Raw genomic sequence first — 17,196 nt, forward strand, 5'->3', positions numbered from 1 at the left:
GCCTGTCATGTTTTTTGAACAATTAGACATTTTTTTCTTGCTCTGTTAGCATTCATACATAAATGCTGTGGTTAGTGGAGATACGTGTAGTGGAAACTGCAGACCTCTCACAGTTTGTGCAATCTCAAGATCTGTAATTAAGCAGGAAATGGTTTGTTTAACGCCTACACTGTATCATGAAACTGTAACACTCATACACTTTCACACTGAAAAGTGTTATAATGTATGTTTTATACTGTATACTACAAAACTATGAACTACTCCTTTACTGTTTGGTAATTCTGAAACTCGCTGCATATTAGGGTTTATAATTTATTAAAAATATAAAAAATATAAACAAATATATTTTAACTATATGAACATATATTATTATTACCTACCAAGATTCAATGGCATTACACAGTGGTGTAAAAAAAAAGTGTTTTTGCATTTTTGTCATACTTAAATGTTTCAGATTATTAAAAAACTTTATTATAAAACAAATATAACCTGAGTAAATATAAAGAGCACTTTTTAAACGATGATTTCATTCATTAAGGGGAAAAAAATATCCAAACCAATCTAACCCATAGTTAAAAAGTGTTTGCCCCCCATAAATAATCTGTGATTAATCACACTTTTTGGAAAGCTGAGTTCAATTTCACTACTAAACACAACCAGGCCTGATTACGGCCAGACCTGTAGAATAAAAATCACTTAAATAGAACCTGTCTGACAACATGAAGCAGCTAAAAGATCTCAAAAAGCAACACATTATGCCACAAACTAAAGAATCTTTTATCATCTGTTAGACTGGAAAAGGTTACAAAGTAATTTATAACACAACATTTCAGAAAAAGAACATCATACCTACAGTAAAACATGGTGGCGGTAGTGTGATGGTCTGGGGCTTCTTTGCTGCTTCAGGACAACTTGCTGTAATAGATGGGCCCAGGAATTCTGCGGTTTACCAGACAATACTGAAGGAGAATATCCAGCTATCTGTTTGTGACCTCAAGCTCAGGTGTACTTGGGTTCTGCAGCAGGACAATGATCCCAATCACACAAACAAAACAAAAGTCCACCTCTGAATGTTTAAAAAAAAAAAAGTTTTGGAGTGGCCTAGTTAAAGTCTAATTAAGATGCTGTGAATGATCTTAAACAGGCAGTTTATGCTCGAAAACCCTCAAAAGTGGCTGAATTAAAACAATTCTGTAAATAATAGTGGGCCAAAATTCCTCCACAGAAATGTTGCTAGTTATTGGTAAAGCTTGATTGCAGGTGTTGCCGCCCAGGGTGATACAACCAAGTTATTAGATTTAGATTTTTCACACAGGGCTAGATTGGTTTGGATCGTTTTTTTCCCTTAATAAATAAAATTATCATAAAAAAACGTTTTATATTTACTTAGGTTATCTTTGTCTGATGATAAAGTTTGTTCGATAATCAGAAAAATATCAGTATGTTAAAAAAGCAAAAACAAAAGAAATGTGTAGGTGCAAATACTTTTTCACGCCACTGTATATGTATAGTCATTAAAGCCAGGCCTTTATCCTTAGTTTCAATTTACCCCAGCAATATAACCCTCTAAAAAATATAATTAAACATGTGATCAGAGTTTAAAGTGCAGGTATCTGATGCTTCTGTGTTGAGCTATCAGTAGTTGAGGCAGCCTATTGTTACACATGAAACAATAGAAGATGCTTGCAACTGCATCACACAGCAGTACAGGTATAACGTATTAATCGACAACTTTTTAATCAAACAGGAATTCTCTTGTTTTATTGGCAGACAAAAAATATAGTAAAAACATTAATTTACCATTACCATTACAAGTACCATTTTACTAGACCTGATTTTCTGGTGTTTCTGCTTCCCATTTTTTATATCTGCGGCAAGAAAAACTCCCTAAGAACTGGAGGAAGAAACCTTGGGAGGAACTGAAACTGAAATATACATTGTTTCCATGATCTAAACAGATGACGTGTCTATCCTGGACTTCAGACAGAGTTCTTTGCACAGAAAAAAATATTGTGCCTGTGTGTTGAGTTATTTTAAGGGCACAGCAAATATACAATGTTCTACAAGCTGCACACGAACTACATTTACATTGTATCAAAGTGTCATATCCTTAGTGTTGTCCCATGAAAAGATATAATAAAATATTTAAAAAATGTTTTCGAATATGTAAAGACATAACATATTAAGGTTATTAAACCCAACTAAGTTAAGCCAAGAACACTGAAACCTGTCACCCACCCAATATATAAAATACAAATGCATTCCCAAAAGCTGTCAAATTAAGGGAGGTAACTACACACTGATGGTAAGCATATATACATATATGGTGCCAGGTTCCAATAGGAAAGATAAATGTTATGGAAACCAACACTAAGAAATGAGCGTTGGCACATGCATAGTAAGCTAATGGTCAAACATTTAAAAATGTCCAGCTTTGTACTCAACATTATTCAGTTGTATTGGTCAGTAAGTGCACTTACCATGATAATAATAACTAATCTGACTAAAACACAAAATCATTTTTTTAGAGAGAGAAAGCCAGAGTGTTTGTGTGTAGCTGTAGCTAAACCAGTGAGTTTCACAAACATCATGTAATCGCAACATCTCAGACTGGGCAGGATATGGTTTATTAACACCTACGTACTTATCGGACTCCATCACATTCTCACATGTGAGTCATTTTATCACTGATGACTGTTTAATGAAGCAGCAGCTGATTATAAAATCAGATTATAACTCCTTATGTAAGTGCCTATTCTTTTTTACATTTGAGCTGAAATGTAAAAACTAAATTTAAAATTTAAAAACATCAATAAACCTTTTTAACTAAATTTAAAACAGAAACGGGGGATGGATTCTCAGTAACAGGAAGGTAATCACACATCCGGTGATTCTCAAAACAGCTGCTGTGCTCTATCTTGTTTTTCATTGCTCTAATCAGCTGGTGTAAAAGCAGCAGTTAAGCACCTCTAATGACACTGAGGTTTTGATTGTCTTTTTTAGGACTGGACCCAGTCAGCGTGCTTGTGTGAGGCATCTTGTGGATGGAATGTTGGAGAGATGGGTCGCAGGTGGGCGTAGGTTCCGAGTGGGTTTGTACAGGTTTTTTACTGGGACCCAGTAACAGCCCACCTTAACCTCCCTGGGAGTCTCTCCCAGGCCCTATTTGCAGTGTACAGGAGCGGATGACACATTTGCTAAAATGAATCAAAGCCCACAATATAGTGACTTAGAACAACATTCGCAGAATTACAGTTAATCACAAAAAAATTCTGTATTTCTGTTTACTATTATTTACATCCATCCAAAGGTCATGTTACTACCTAAACATGTTACTCCACATTACATTTACTGTTGCAATGTCTGATTTATACATATGACAAATACACATATGACAAAAACTAATCAGTTATCACCTAATATTTAAAATAATAACATATTTGATTATTATTATTTTTATTATTATTGGCATGCCATGTTTTGTTGTTTACTTACATTTACTCCACCCTTTTTTTTTAAATCTCAGTAGCATCCTGTGTTTTCTACTGAGAGCACATCTCATCCGATGGTGTCCTTTTACGAAAAGAAAAAATATAACTTTACGTTTCATAGAGATTTTTGGCAGCAGTTATTATAAATGTTAGATGACCCAAACCCTCCCAGTCTGATAGCAGAAAAAGACAAAAAAACATTTTTATTGCAGTTTATACAACAGTTTGTTCCGACCTCACAATCTGATTGGTTGAGAAGTGTTCTAGCTGTGATGATATTCGTGATAACATCACGGCCTTCTCACACTAAACTTGTATCACTCCGCCGACGCGTTGGCGAGTAACGGCGTATATACACAGTACAGTTTTGAATCATCGCCTCCACCGGCACCAACAGCAGCGTTAGTTTAGCACAGGCTAGCGCTCAGCCGCGGCACGCTCGCCCGCAGCCCGCAGGAAAAAAGGGAAGGAAAAAAGGGAAGGAAAATCGCTAGGCTAATTCCGTCTGACAGCCAGAACCATAACTTAACCAGCCAGGCAAGGCTTAGACTAAGTTAATGCTGAGCTAAAGCAAGCTAGGCTGACTGGGAATTTCCGAAGCACGGATAGCTTGACTCCGGTCACCTACCCACAGTCCAGCCACACCGGCAAGCTAACCAACACCACACAGCAAAAACAAACAGAAATGCTCAAAAAATGCGCAGCTTTCACCTGAAGGCAACTCCACAGAGCAGGAGAGGAGAGTATAAGCGTTATTTCACGCTCCTAACGTTACCATCTTCGCTTATTCCCAATTTTGCTTTGAAGCTAATTTTCGTGGTGTTAGTCTGTATGAACCATACACTGTTTTGTAGTTAAGTTGTTGTGGAACAACTTTTTGGCAGAAGGCACAGTCCATATTAAAACATATTCAAACTGAATTTCTTAAAGTTCTTTGATTTATTTTCTTTATTCATTTTGTAAAAATAAACTGTTGTATAAAAGCAATAGAACACTCGAGGTTGTGTGTTATCACGAATAACATCACGGCTGTGATGATCTGCGACCGTGATGTTACTCGTGATAACACACTCCCTCTCGTGTTCTATTGCTTAAATATTATTCACTGCTCTCATAACTGACATCGCGTTTAAAGCCGGTGTTGTGCTGAATTCAGCACCCCCGCTAGGAAAAGCACCCTCTCTCGGCAGCACGTACGCACCATCTTTTTGATAAAAGTGAAGATAATTGCTATAGCTTACTTTAATTAGAAACGAGCCCCCGACACAGGGTGCTTTTTATTGTGGGGGAGCAGATTTTAGCGCGCTTTCAAAATAAAGTTTATTTTAAAACAATTTCTGCTTTTTCTGCAGTATCTTGTTGGGGGGGGGGGGGGGGCTGTGGGGGGGGGGTCCACCTATTTCTGATATTTTGGTTTCTATGCCAATAGACAGGGCCTATGTTTAACCCCTCCTGCTTCCATCACTCCTATCACTATCATACATATGTTGGGGCAACAGAGAACCTGTTGACAAAATTTCTGTTTCTCAGTAAGGATGCATATGCATTATGTGGTCAAATAACAACACAAGTTCAGTATTAATGTCTAATTACAATTTCTGCTAGTATAAAAGTAACAATAATTTTTTCAAAATTACATTAGAATATATCGTCCTGGTAACGTGACCAGTCAGAATTAACCTGTATTTTAAATGAATATAATTACTAGTAAAAATGTCATTGATGGTATCTGAAATGAGAGCTTCTTCCAGTAAAATCTGCATTACAGTATTACAATTATTTAACTGTAAATTGTGATTTAAACTAAATCGCCCGTTTTTGCTGACTCCACTCTCTGCTCAAATTTAAAAAAAGGAAAAAAATGGAGGGGTAGTTTGAAGGGGCACTGGGTGATGTATGGGTTTAGAGGCAGGGCAGAAGGGAGAGATAATTGGCTGAGCCGCAGAAAGAGATGGTTGGACGTCAGGAGGGGTGGTATTATTAACTGGCTGATCAACATATTGAATATACTCAATATATTGAAATATCAGAAAAAGGTTACCACTATTATTGTTTAGAAGGGTAAAGGCACAGCCGCATCTAACCCCACCCCAGATTCCTTCTCCAGGCAGTACAGCTGAAAAGCTCATGAGCATGCAAACAAGGCCTGTGTGTGTGTGTGTGTGTGTGTGTTTGCCCAGTGTGATACAGACTACTTAGTGCAGGAGACAGAAGAGAGAGAGTTACAGATGGACCTAAGATCACATTGTACAGCACAGGAGACAATGGCTGACCATCAAACACTTCCTCCACCACTACCTTCACAGCCTGCTGACCACACGCCAGAGTCTGAAAAGCCCTCTGGATCACAGAAACATCCACAGAGCAGCAGTAACCAAGGTACAGGAGTTACTATTAATCACTATTAATCACTGCCAGAGAGATTTGTGTTAGCATTCACTGAAAAGTGAGGCTAATGAGTATAATGGGTTTTACAGTGGGTGTTAGCATTCTGAGTTAGCTTGTGTTTCATGTATGAATGGGATTAAAGATAAAATGACAAAATGTACTGTAAAAATGTATTTACTGAATTTAGACTAAAGACATAGTAAATAAAGTATGTTACTGAATAATGACTAACCTTCGTGAGTATTTAAAGGATTTCTAAAATTTACATTTTGTATAAATTATGTAAAATTCTTAAACAGAAAAAAAATAAGTTGTGAAAAGAAACTATGCTCCTTTTAGTCGCAATTGGAAGTAAAGGAAATAAAATATAATGGTCAACATATCACTTGTATGTGTGTGTGTGTGATTGTGTGTGTATACAGATACAATTGTGTTTATCTAAGCTATATAATTGTGATATGTGTTACATAATCAGTAGTCACTGTCAGAAATGATAAAACAGCTTTTTAAGCTTCTTCCAGTACCAGAAGCCAGCAAGTTTGTTTATTCAAATCAAATTAAAATTCCACAAAGCAGATTTGCATCTTATGCCAAATACTGTACCATCCAGACTTGAGGTTAACCAAAGTCCTTAGACAAAATGCAGAGGAACTGGCAGCTGGTTTCAAAAATGATTATTTCAGTCTTGGACAGATACACCAGTCAAGCGTAACATTATGAAAAGCACCTTATTTCTACACCCATTGTACGTTTTTTTAATTTCCACTGAGCATATAGGACATTTTGTAGTTCTATAAATAAAGACTGTAGTCCTTCTGTTTCTCTGCATACTTTATTATCCAGGCAACAGCAACCTAGCTGTTAGGTGTTGGGTCTTCAATTTTGGGATAAATGTCAGATCATAAATGACCAAACCAACATAGGTGGTAGGTGTCAGACCTTCACGTTAGGGGTAATGTTGATGATTGGATAATAAATGGCCACTGCACCTCAGCTGTTAGGTGGAGGAGGTTACCAGTGTTGTGTGGGCAAAAATAAGTAAGTGGGAAAGTAGAGTATGGTGGAAGGGAAGGCTACAGCAACTGGCGTGATAGCTAGCTTGCTAGCTAGATAGTTACTCGCTAACTAAGTGACTGCAGAAAAATACCTTGTAGTTCGTCTAACTACAGTCCAGGCAAATAACAGGGGCACACATCATTCTTCAACTTTCTTATTCCAACCAGTGTCTTAAAAAAAACACGCTTTTATAAAATGTTCTGAACTTACTTTTGTGTTCATGTTAATCTGTAATATCAAATCAGAAATAAAATGAATGTTAACACAATCGTTAAATGCCAAATACAGTCCAGCTTAGCATGCGAGTGTACACTTGTGTAAGCTAGCTAAGGAAGCAACTCTAAAGAGCTATGGCTTGACTAACTCGTTTTAACATTAAACCGAGGAAATTGCCCATTCAGGGTTAATCAAGTCACAGCTGAAGAACTGGGAGAACAGCTAGAAGTGCATTTGGGAGCGCAGCAGTGAGCCGGCATTGCTAGTACCCAGTGGTACAACACTGCTTCTGTATCCCACAGCCTCATTTTGGTAGACGATGGTGACTTAGGTGAATAAAGCTTATGGGTCCTATGTGTAACCCCAGATGTTAGGTGCAGGATTTATCATTGTGCTGTTTATGTTACTTTCTTTCTCCCTGTTCTTCGATGTTCCACGAACAATACCCAATAACACATCATACACCACCTGAGAATGACCCACCATCCAAATAACAGCTGCTCTGTGGTGGTTTTCTCTCCTGTGGGTCCTGACCATTGAAGAACAGGGTAAAAGGAGGATAATAAAGTGTGCAGAGAAACAGAAGGAACCATGTTTGTTAGTGTGAGCTACTGTTTCAAGTGCTGTAAATGTAACTAATACAACTAATACAAGTTTTGTCCCTAACTGACACCACAGCCTTGGCACCTGTGGGACAGGAAGGGACATCAGCACAGATGCTGGGAGGTGACACTGATAGTGGAGGAGGAGACGGAGACCCACCCAATGATGATACAGAGCAAATTATGGAGGAAGAGGAAACCTACATCACCACCGCAGAGAATGCTGATGGAGAGAATGAAACAGGGCAGGAGGAAGAGGGGGGAGAAAGGGAGGAGGAGGAAGAGGATGAGAAGGATGGGCTGGATGGTCTGCAGCCGGAGAAATATACGCAGAACTTTCCACAGACTAGTCAAAGGTCAGGCATGGGCAGAGGAAGGAGCAAAGGGCGGGGGTCTAGAAGCGGACCCCCAATGTCCAAATACAACACTGTGAGTTACAGAAGGATCAAGAGAGGAAACACCCAGCAGAGGGTAGATGAGTTTGAATTCATGATGAGTGTGTAGCAATGTGGAGCACCTTCACACACACAAACACACACACACACACACACACACAAGAATAAATGCACCTAGTCTAGAGGGTATGCATGTGACATCACAGCTGGGAGGAGTACTCTTGATGCTGTAAAAGACAGAATATGAGGAGCTCTTGTGTAATTGATGGTTCAAACTGAAAAACAAAAAAGTTACTGCAGGAAACCACTAAAAGCAGCATGACAGTGTTTCTCTAGGACCAGATCTGAGAACCTATTGCCCAGCGTTTAAATCATATACATAAAAGTGTCAGAAAACCTGATTACTGAACACATATTAATGTTCACAGATCCTTTGTATTTGAATTGATCACTGTTCATTGTCTTGGTTTATTATTAATTGTTGGTTGCCAGTTTGACTGTTACACTTAGGATTTACAACCAAGTTAAGAGTGTTTTGCCACTTAGTCCAAATAAGAGGGCCTGGGTGACTGTGATGTTAAAGCATACACTCTGTAAAACCCATTAACACAAACACATACACACACAAAGACCACCAGTACATATGCACACTCCCATATTCCTATACATTCACACACTTAAACCCACCCACAGTGGTGTAAAAAAAAGCATTTACCCTTACCCTCATGCAAATCCCTGAAAAGGTTCTTCACTAAAGGTTTATTTGGTAAAGCAATCTTGAATGCATGCTACACTATAAAAAAGAACTGTAATAGAGATATGTGGACTATTAAAGTTTAAATTAAACCGTTTAAATTGTAAATTTGATGTTTAATGTTTAAAATAACAATGACAACATGCCATCTAAAAAAAAACAACTTTCTGGCAGCAGGAGAGAGAAAAATTACATTTGACATATTACTGCATTTACTTTTTCCGCATTACAGAGAATGGTCTGTAACTGGTCTTTAAAAAAAAAAAGGAATTTTTGTGACATATTTACTTTTTTTTTTTTATAAACATAATCCTAACTTGAGTAAATTTGTTTTGTACATGTTTATAAAATCATTGTATATTATTATTGCTGTTTTTATAAAATAATTAGTAAAAAAGACACATGTAAGCCTGTCACGATAGTTATGCTATCATGTTATTGTATAATATATGGCAATTACCTCAAGAAATGTTGATGAATACTGCATATTTTGTATAGTTAGCAAGGAGAGCTCACTGTTTAAAAAATATGCTTTATTTATGACATTTATTATATTTAAATTCCAATATCTGAATATTCTTATTACTAAACGTGTTTTGCTCTGTAAAAAAAGCTGCAACTGCATTATTTTACTATTATGTATAAAAGTGGCTTAAAATTTCTATTAAAATGACAATAATTTTGTTTATTGCCTCTGGTATGCTTTATCATCCAATAGCTCCACAGGCCTAAGAAAATGACACAAATTTATGTACTAGCCACTTATCAATTTGTAATAGGTATCCTCAATAGTCCTTAATCAAGTTGTTATCAGATTATACATTTATGCTAATCCAGTGGTGAACATTGTTTTAAATCATATTTTTATCCTCATTAACATCATTTATTCACTTGTGCAGATGAAATAAATCATTTCTTCATTTTATACAAACAGCAAATTATTTGGAATGATTCTGATTGATCAAATGATCAATCTCTACTGTCCTGTAGATCACAATGTATTATACTTTACTGTAAAGAACTGTTCTACCCCACCAGAACATCCAGTCAATAGTTTATTAGACAATTCATTCAATTTAAATCAGTTTAAACCAGTTGTGAAAACAAGTGAAGCAGATTCTATACATTTCTATAAAAAGAAATTCCTCAGTTGATGATTACATGTTAGGTGAATCATGACTTTCACTAATGATGAGAAGTTTGTGGCCATGTTTCCAATGTTATCAATCAAGGGTAAAGCTGAATTTTGGAAGATCAATAATTGAAACATTTCGTAGAGAGAACAGGTGTGTAATCCATCAATGTACTCTGTGCTGTAGTACAGTATACTTACTGCAACACTGTAACACTTCATTTTATAGGATAGATAGATATATCTGACAACATTCAGTGCTCTGACAGTCCTGTCTTTTTTTTCTGTGTAACTGTGTTACGTGGTCTATCAATAAATTACTGTACAAACAGTAAAATCATATATGTGAATTCTGTCCAATTTCTTTTGATCTGGTTTTGGTTAAGGATAATGTGTAATTGTCAACTGCTGAAATAAATGCCACTCAGGAAAAAGTGCAGCTGTTTTAATGCATTTTAAATCTGTCATCAAAACATTAGTACTGAGAAAATCATTACAGAGTAAGCTGATCACTACATGACTGAGCATTTTGGCTGTCCTGTTTGTAATCTGTGACAGGTCTCTTCACTCTGATGACTCTGACATGTTTAGTGACTTGTGGGACACGAAAAAAGGATTTTGTGTGAGGTACAGGCCTCAGCTGCTGGTACTATTTGTACAAAATGTAATGAAACATGTTCTCACTGCTGTGCAAATATTAATGAAAATTTAAGAAATGCAACAAAATGACTGAGAAAAACTATAAAGTCTTGCTCCAAATCACTGAGAAATTATTTCCACTTTTTCATAGTGCAGCACTCAGTGTTACCCTATTCCAACAGTAGATGGCGATATAATTCTGTATTTCACCCCATTTTCACAATAAGACTGAATTCTTCAGACATTCAGCCTGCATCCGCTTCTTATGTCCAACAACTGGAATGAAACCAGCAGAACTGGTTTTAAACTGGTCCGAAGATTCAGTCACAGGAAGTTATGCAAACGCACAAAGCACTAGGCATCAATTTTACTTATACATTTTACTGCATGTTCAAATGTTTATGGACACCCCTTCTTATAAATGAAGCAGTATAAACCTGTCTGCCTAACTCAATTTCATGTATTAATATATATTAATCCCTGCATTTCATACCTTCTACATATTACAAACACATTTATGTTTATGTTGTCATTGTTACAGAATGGAAAGGAAGTGTGGGGTTATGATGTTCAAAACCAGGAAAAATAAATTATTCTAAACTTAGTCTGATATGGGTAATATTTATTGAGCTACACATACAGAAGTGGTTTTAGAATGAAGTTGTAGAGGTTCCTAATGTAGTCCTGTGATAATTCAGCCCATGTGGGATATAAATAATAATATAATCTCACTCAGTTTCTGCAGATTTTGCTTTAGGGTGGAGTGTTGATAGCATGTCCAATAACATCCCACACATTTTCAATTAAAGATGTTTCTGGCAACGTTGCTGTCCATGGCATAAGGACAAGCTTTTTAAATGGCAGCGGTATGTGGAGAGCATTGTCCTTATTATTATTATTATTATATCCTATTAGGACCTTTATAATGTTATGTAATGAGAACCAAGGCTGATCTTGCACCATATGAAATTGCACCTCACAACATGATTCTGTACCGATTCTGTAACAACTAATTGTTGATCTTAGCACTAACTTTGGTGCCTCCACACACAGATTTGTTGGATGTCTCCAAGACAAAAGCGTGACTCATCATTCTGCTTTTTATATATTTAACAAAAGAAAAAGAAAATAATATCTATAAAAGTCAGCATGAAAGTAAAATAGTGTTATAAGAATAGTCTGATTAAACTTTTTCTTTCATTTTTACAGTATGTAAGACAATGTTATGAATATTTTCACAGTGCAAAGATGAATTATGCACAGAGTGGAGTTAAGCAACAGGGCATCGGAGGCTAAATAACAGAACCCATAAATAAAAATAAATTGTAAATGTTTGTGGACTATAAATAAATGAACACTGAATAAATGTTGAATTATGGTTGCATTACGTCTTTTAATATTGACGAAGGAAAAACGTTAAAAAACTTTTTTTTTTAAATCCCTAATAGGCTTTGTTTAGTGTTAAAATTCAATAAATTTTATTTACACTTTACTTACACTGTTAGCAGGATGAGCAGGCCAATGCTAGCACACTCACTGCAGTCAGATATTTAGTTAGAGGCCACAAATTGCTGAAATGCAGACAAACCAAGTCTCCCTGAAGCTGCGGGAGTCTCCCGCATTTCGGTAGTGGCTCCCTGATGCCCGCGAGTCACATATAATCTCCCGGAATTCAGAATGAGTGCCCCAAGAGTGCACTGCACACAAACGCGCACACAGGCGACAGACTTTTTTCTCTAATCGCGTGTGGGAAGGAGAGAGAGAAAACAGAGAGGGTTCTGATTGGCCTGTTCTCTGCAAATAGTCTGTGAGACAGCCAATCAGTTTTTAGTGTGGGCAGGCAATGTTTTTCCCCCCTCCCAGACGGGATTTGTTCAGTGAGTGAGAGAAAGGAGGTGGATAACCTCCCTGAATCAACTTTTGCAACTTGGGATGTCTGGAAATGTGTCTGTGTGACCTGCTATACTTTTATATTTAATGTACTGTATGATGTTCAAAATTGTCTGTATATCTGCTGCTCACAAGCCAAACACGCATGAACAGCATAATTATCTTATAATTACTTACTTATTCTCATTAGAGAGTGAAAATACCATCCCTTGTTATTCAGAATTCAAGAGTTTTATTATCATATGTACAGTAAGCTGGCAGTTACACAGCATAGTAAACTAATTCTCCATCGACACATACAATTTTACATAAGCCATTTTTTTTAGGTTAAAGACTTAAAGACAAAAATAAACTAGACAATAATACAATATATAGACATATCACAAATAGTTTGTAATGTCTCACATTCCTCTACTGCCCTGTATGTTGTATGCAGTGGTTCCACAGATCAACACACCAGCAGTTGAGGCAGTGTGTCACTCCACAGCAAAGGCAGGGTTGAAGTGCTCACCACCAGGCCACACTCAAGAGCTACCTGGATTTATCGCTTAAGACAGTACAGTTCCAGTCTGTAGCATTACAGACCCATGTAGAATTTTGCAGCAGTCCATAGTGTAATTTTCTTGCCAATTAATGGATATCATGTTCATACAGTGACATAAAAAAGTATTTGCCTCCTTAAAGATTTCTATTGTTTTTGAATTTTTATCAAAATGAACTGTGATTAATCACATTTTTGGAAAACTGGCTACAACCAGGCTGGATTACTGGCAGATGTCTATAATTAAGAAATCATTTAAATAGAACCTGTATGACAACATAAAGCAGCTAAAAGATTTAAAAAATCAAAACATTATGCCGCGATCTGAAGAAATTAAAAATCAGATGAGAAACATCTGTTTTTGAAGTAACAAAGTAATTTATAAGGCAGACCACAGTGAGAATTATTATTATTTACAAATGGAGAAAACATGGAACACTGGTGAACCTTCCCAGGAGTGGCTCACTGCTGACCAAAAAGAACACAACGGCCCGTCTCACCTTTGGCAAAAAAACATTCTGGACCCGAGGACTTTGTAAAAATATTCTTTGGACTGATTTGACAAACGTGGAACTTTTGGATGGTGTGTGTCCCGTCACATCTGGCGTAAAACACATAATTTCAGAAGAAAAACATCACACTGAACATAAAACATGGTGGTGGTAGTGTAATGGTCTGGGAAACTTGCTGTAACAGATGGATCTAGAAATTCTGCTGTTTACCAGACAATCCTGAAGAAGAATGTCCTACTATCAGTTCGTGACCTCAAGCTCAGGTGTACTTGGGTTCTAGAGCAGGACAATGACCAAAGCACACAAACAAGTCCACCTTTGAATGATTAAAAAAACATAATGAAGGTTTTGGAGTGCCCTAGTCAAAGTCTGATTGAGATGCTGTGATATTAAAGTTTGTTTGATAATTGAAAATATATCAGTATGACAAAAAACAAAAACAAAAGAAATCTGTAGGGGGGCAAATACTTTTTCATGCCACTATGTATATTTTCTTTTTACAACATTTTGTGTCATTTTTGTATTTTTTTTTGTGTCTTTTTTATTAAATGCCCTTTTTATATTTATTTTATTAAATAATTTTTCCCCACTTTGGAAGACCAATTACCCCATCCATTCATAATCTAAAAACGGAAGTGACGAGAGGAGAGAGCATCGTTTACCCACCCAGAGAGAGCATGGCAAATTTTGTTCTCTTTGACTCTGGCTGCTGATGGCATGCAGCACGATCCAAGATTAGAAGTGGTCTGCTGGACCACTTTGAGCCTTCTATTGTTCTGCTTTTGAGCATTTTACCAATATTTGTTGTTGTAGAATCTGTTTTACAAATCTGAATGCTCATCATACAATAAGTCATGTTAGTGATGTACAGTGTTCTCAAGTCTCACGCTTTGAGCCTGTGACACTCGCACCTCAGCGAGTTCACACACTCACATGCCACACATGGTATTTCTCACGTTTGCCAATCCATCGGCTGTATATTATAATGTACTGTCGTTGAGCCAATCAGAATATAGATCGCTCTGTTGTTAGGCAGACCTAGTGAAAGAGGGTGGACTTTCAGCCAGACCGGCGGCAAACCGAACCGCCCGCCCACAACACCCCCCCCCCATTGTACAACTGAAGAAGTTTCGCGAGTCTCCTGCTTTTAATATGGGCTCCCTGATGCTTGCCAATTATATTCAATACCACATAAATCATTTATTATAGCTAGTTTGCTGCAATGTTGAGTTTGTGGATTAAATTACTACAGAGAGAATGTTGAGGTAAGTTTACACAGTGTTCACACAATTATTAACATTGCTAACATTAGATAAACCATCAGCTAAATGTTAGGGAGATACTGTACGCCTACTCTGTCCAGTCCATTAAAATTACGTTATGGGGTTGAAGGAGTTACCTTCCTGAAATGAGTCTTTGCAGGTGGTGTGTCTGGTGTGTGTGTGTGGGTGTTGTATCAATGAAAGAGATGGAGGGGTGCTCTTTTCGGCCAGGCTAGTCTCAGACGTAACTTGGCACCATTTGAATAGTGACAAATGTCAGAGTGGCATGGCGACAGTGGAGTGTGTGTGTGCATGGCATGGCGAGGTGTCCACAGACCAGGGGTCAGATCAACTTCCTGGTCAGCGTCCATCCCCTCAAACGTCCCCTCTCCCCCAACCCTCGCCCCAATTAACCTTTAGTCACATAATGTAACAGTTAGCTTTCATCTTCAGCCACATCTCTCTCACATCTTGCTCTCTTTCTATCTTGGTGTCTCTCTCTATCTTTCTCTCTTTCACTCTTTATAATCTAGCAGGTTGTTAGAAATGCCATAGCTGTCCTCAGGCATTTATCTGGTCCATTTGGGCCCACCAGTACAGCAGGAATGAGAAGGTGGCAGTCCCGGCCAATTTAGACCAAAAAGCAGATGCGCATTTTCTCCTTTCCATATAAATAATAACCCATAATACATTTATAATTAAAAGAATAGCTGCCCCTAGAAGGAAGTGTGGGATTTCAATGCTATTTAGAGGGAAGATACATGGTACAATGACTGATATGGGCAATATTTATTGCACTGCATATGCAGGAGTAGTGTGTAACTCATGCGTAACACAACATGCCAGGTGTCTCAGCAAGGAGTTGTAGAGGTTCCTAATGGAGTCCTACGGTATTCCATTCCATGCAGCTTGAATGTTCTCGCACCATTCCTGCAGATCTTGTGCTAGGGGAGGAGTGTTAATAGCTTGTCCAAAAGCATTCCACATATTTTCAATCAGGTGTAGGTCTAGTGATGTGGTGTTGGCCATAGCATAGGATGCAGGACCTGTACTAGCCATTTGGGTGTCCCAGGCCCTCCCCATTTATGAATTAGTGGTGTTATTTGATTAACTGGACTAATTTATTTTTAGGTTTGGCATCCAATTACTCCACATTTCTACAGTAATATCACTTGATACTTATATCATTAACTGTATGCAAAGAGTTCATTTAATAAAAAGGTTTTGCTTGTTTTATAGACTCCAAAATTTTGAAAAAAAAACAAAGACATTTTTCCAAGGTTTGATGTCTATTATTTAGAAAAGCTACAGTAATATTATTTGAAACATATACCTTGAAAATGTGAGAATGAGAAATTTTACGAATTTAGTGGTGTGATTTGATAACCCTTTATGTTTTATGTTTTAAAGGACTCTACATTTGCCACCCCATTAATTCAGATTCTTACTTACAGAATTATTACTTGAAACATACATAATTAATACTATTACTATAATTAATATGTTTTTCAAGACTTCATTTGATAATATTTTGATTTTGTTACTTTTTAGGAGTCAAATTTCTGGTCTACATATAACCAAATAGGGATTTTTTCTAATTTGCCATTCCATTTTTCCAAATTCCAACAGTAATATCATTTAAATTTAAATATGATTAATACTATAGAAAGTGTTTTTCATTATAATATTTTTTTCTTCTTAATGAGACTTTAAATTGCAATATATACATAAAAAATAGTGGATTTAACCTGAAAACAGATGTATTTTATTTTTAATAAGAGAAAGGGTGTGCATTTCCAAAATGTATAATTTTTTGCAGATATGTGGTTGTTTGGCTAGTGTATATTTGTTGACTAGACCTTATTAAATTGTGTTTATTGAGCTGTAAATTTAATTTCTTTTTTTACCTTTTTAATCTCTGCACAAGAAGCACAAGCAGCTTTTCCCTCACCTCCTCTGTGCATAGGGCTACTGTAATACGCTGTTTAGACGTTTACTCAAAACTTATTATTTTTATTGTAAATATGTTGTTATTATGATTACTATTAATATAATGATTCATAATTAATAATAATTAATATAATAATAATTAATTAATGATTTTTGTTGGTGCCCTATGCACAGTGTGACCTGTGTGGGTGGAGGGCTAGTACTGATAGCATCTTACTTCAAGGCTAGCTCTTAAGATGACAGCAGTATGCATACGAGCATTGTCCTGCTGAAATAGTTTAAACTATGCTGGTGAAGAGCTTCTCTTCAAACAACCAAACCTATCAATCATTAAATTATGCACACATTTTCACATAAAGTTAGATTTA

General features: G+C 36.8%; 1 protein-coding gene across 1 annotated transcript; it reads left to right on the forward strand.

Annotated features, from left to right (window-relative positions):
* Positions 1–5,644: 5,644 nt before the first annotated feature.
* Positions 5,645–9,160, forward strand: LOC111193672 (ermin-like). The gene is made up of 2 exons (XM_022675100.2): positions 5,645–5,870; positions 7,830–9,160. Exons 1-2 carry the CDS (start codon positions 5,720–5,722, stop codon positions 8,255–8,257), a joined length of 579 nt encoding a protein of 192 aa, XP_022530821.2. The 5' UTR covers positions 5,645–5,719; the 3' UTR covers positions 8,258–9,160.
* The last annotated feature ends 8,036 nt before the right edge of the window (positions 9,161–17,196 follow it).

This window comes from Astyanax mexicanus, chromosome 5 (genome assembly GCF_023375975.1).
Source record: "Astyanax mexicanus isolate ESR-SI-001 chromosome 5, AstMex3_surface, whole genome shotgun sequence".
Taxonomy (NCBI): Eukaryota; Metazoa; Chordata; class Actinopteri; order Characiformes; family Acestrorhamphidae; genus Astyanax; species Astyanax mexicanus.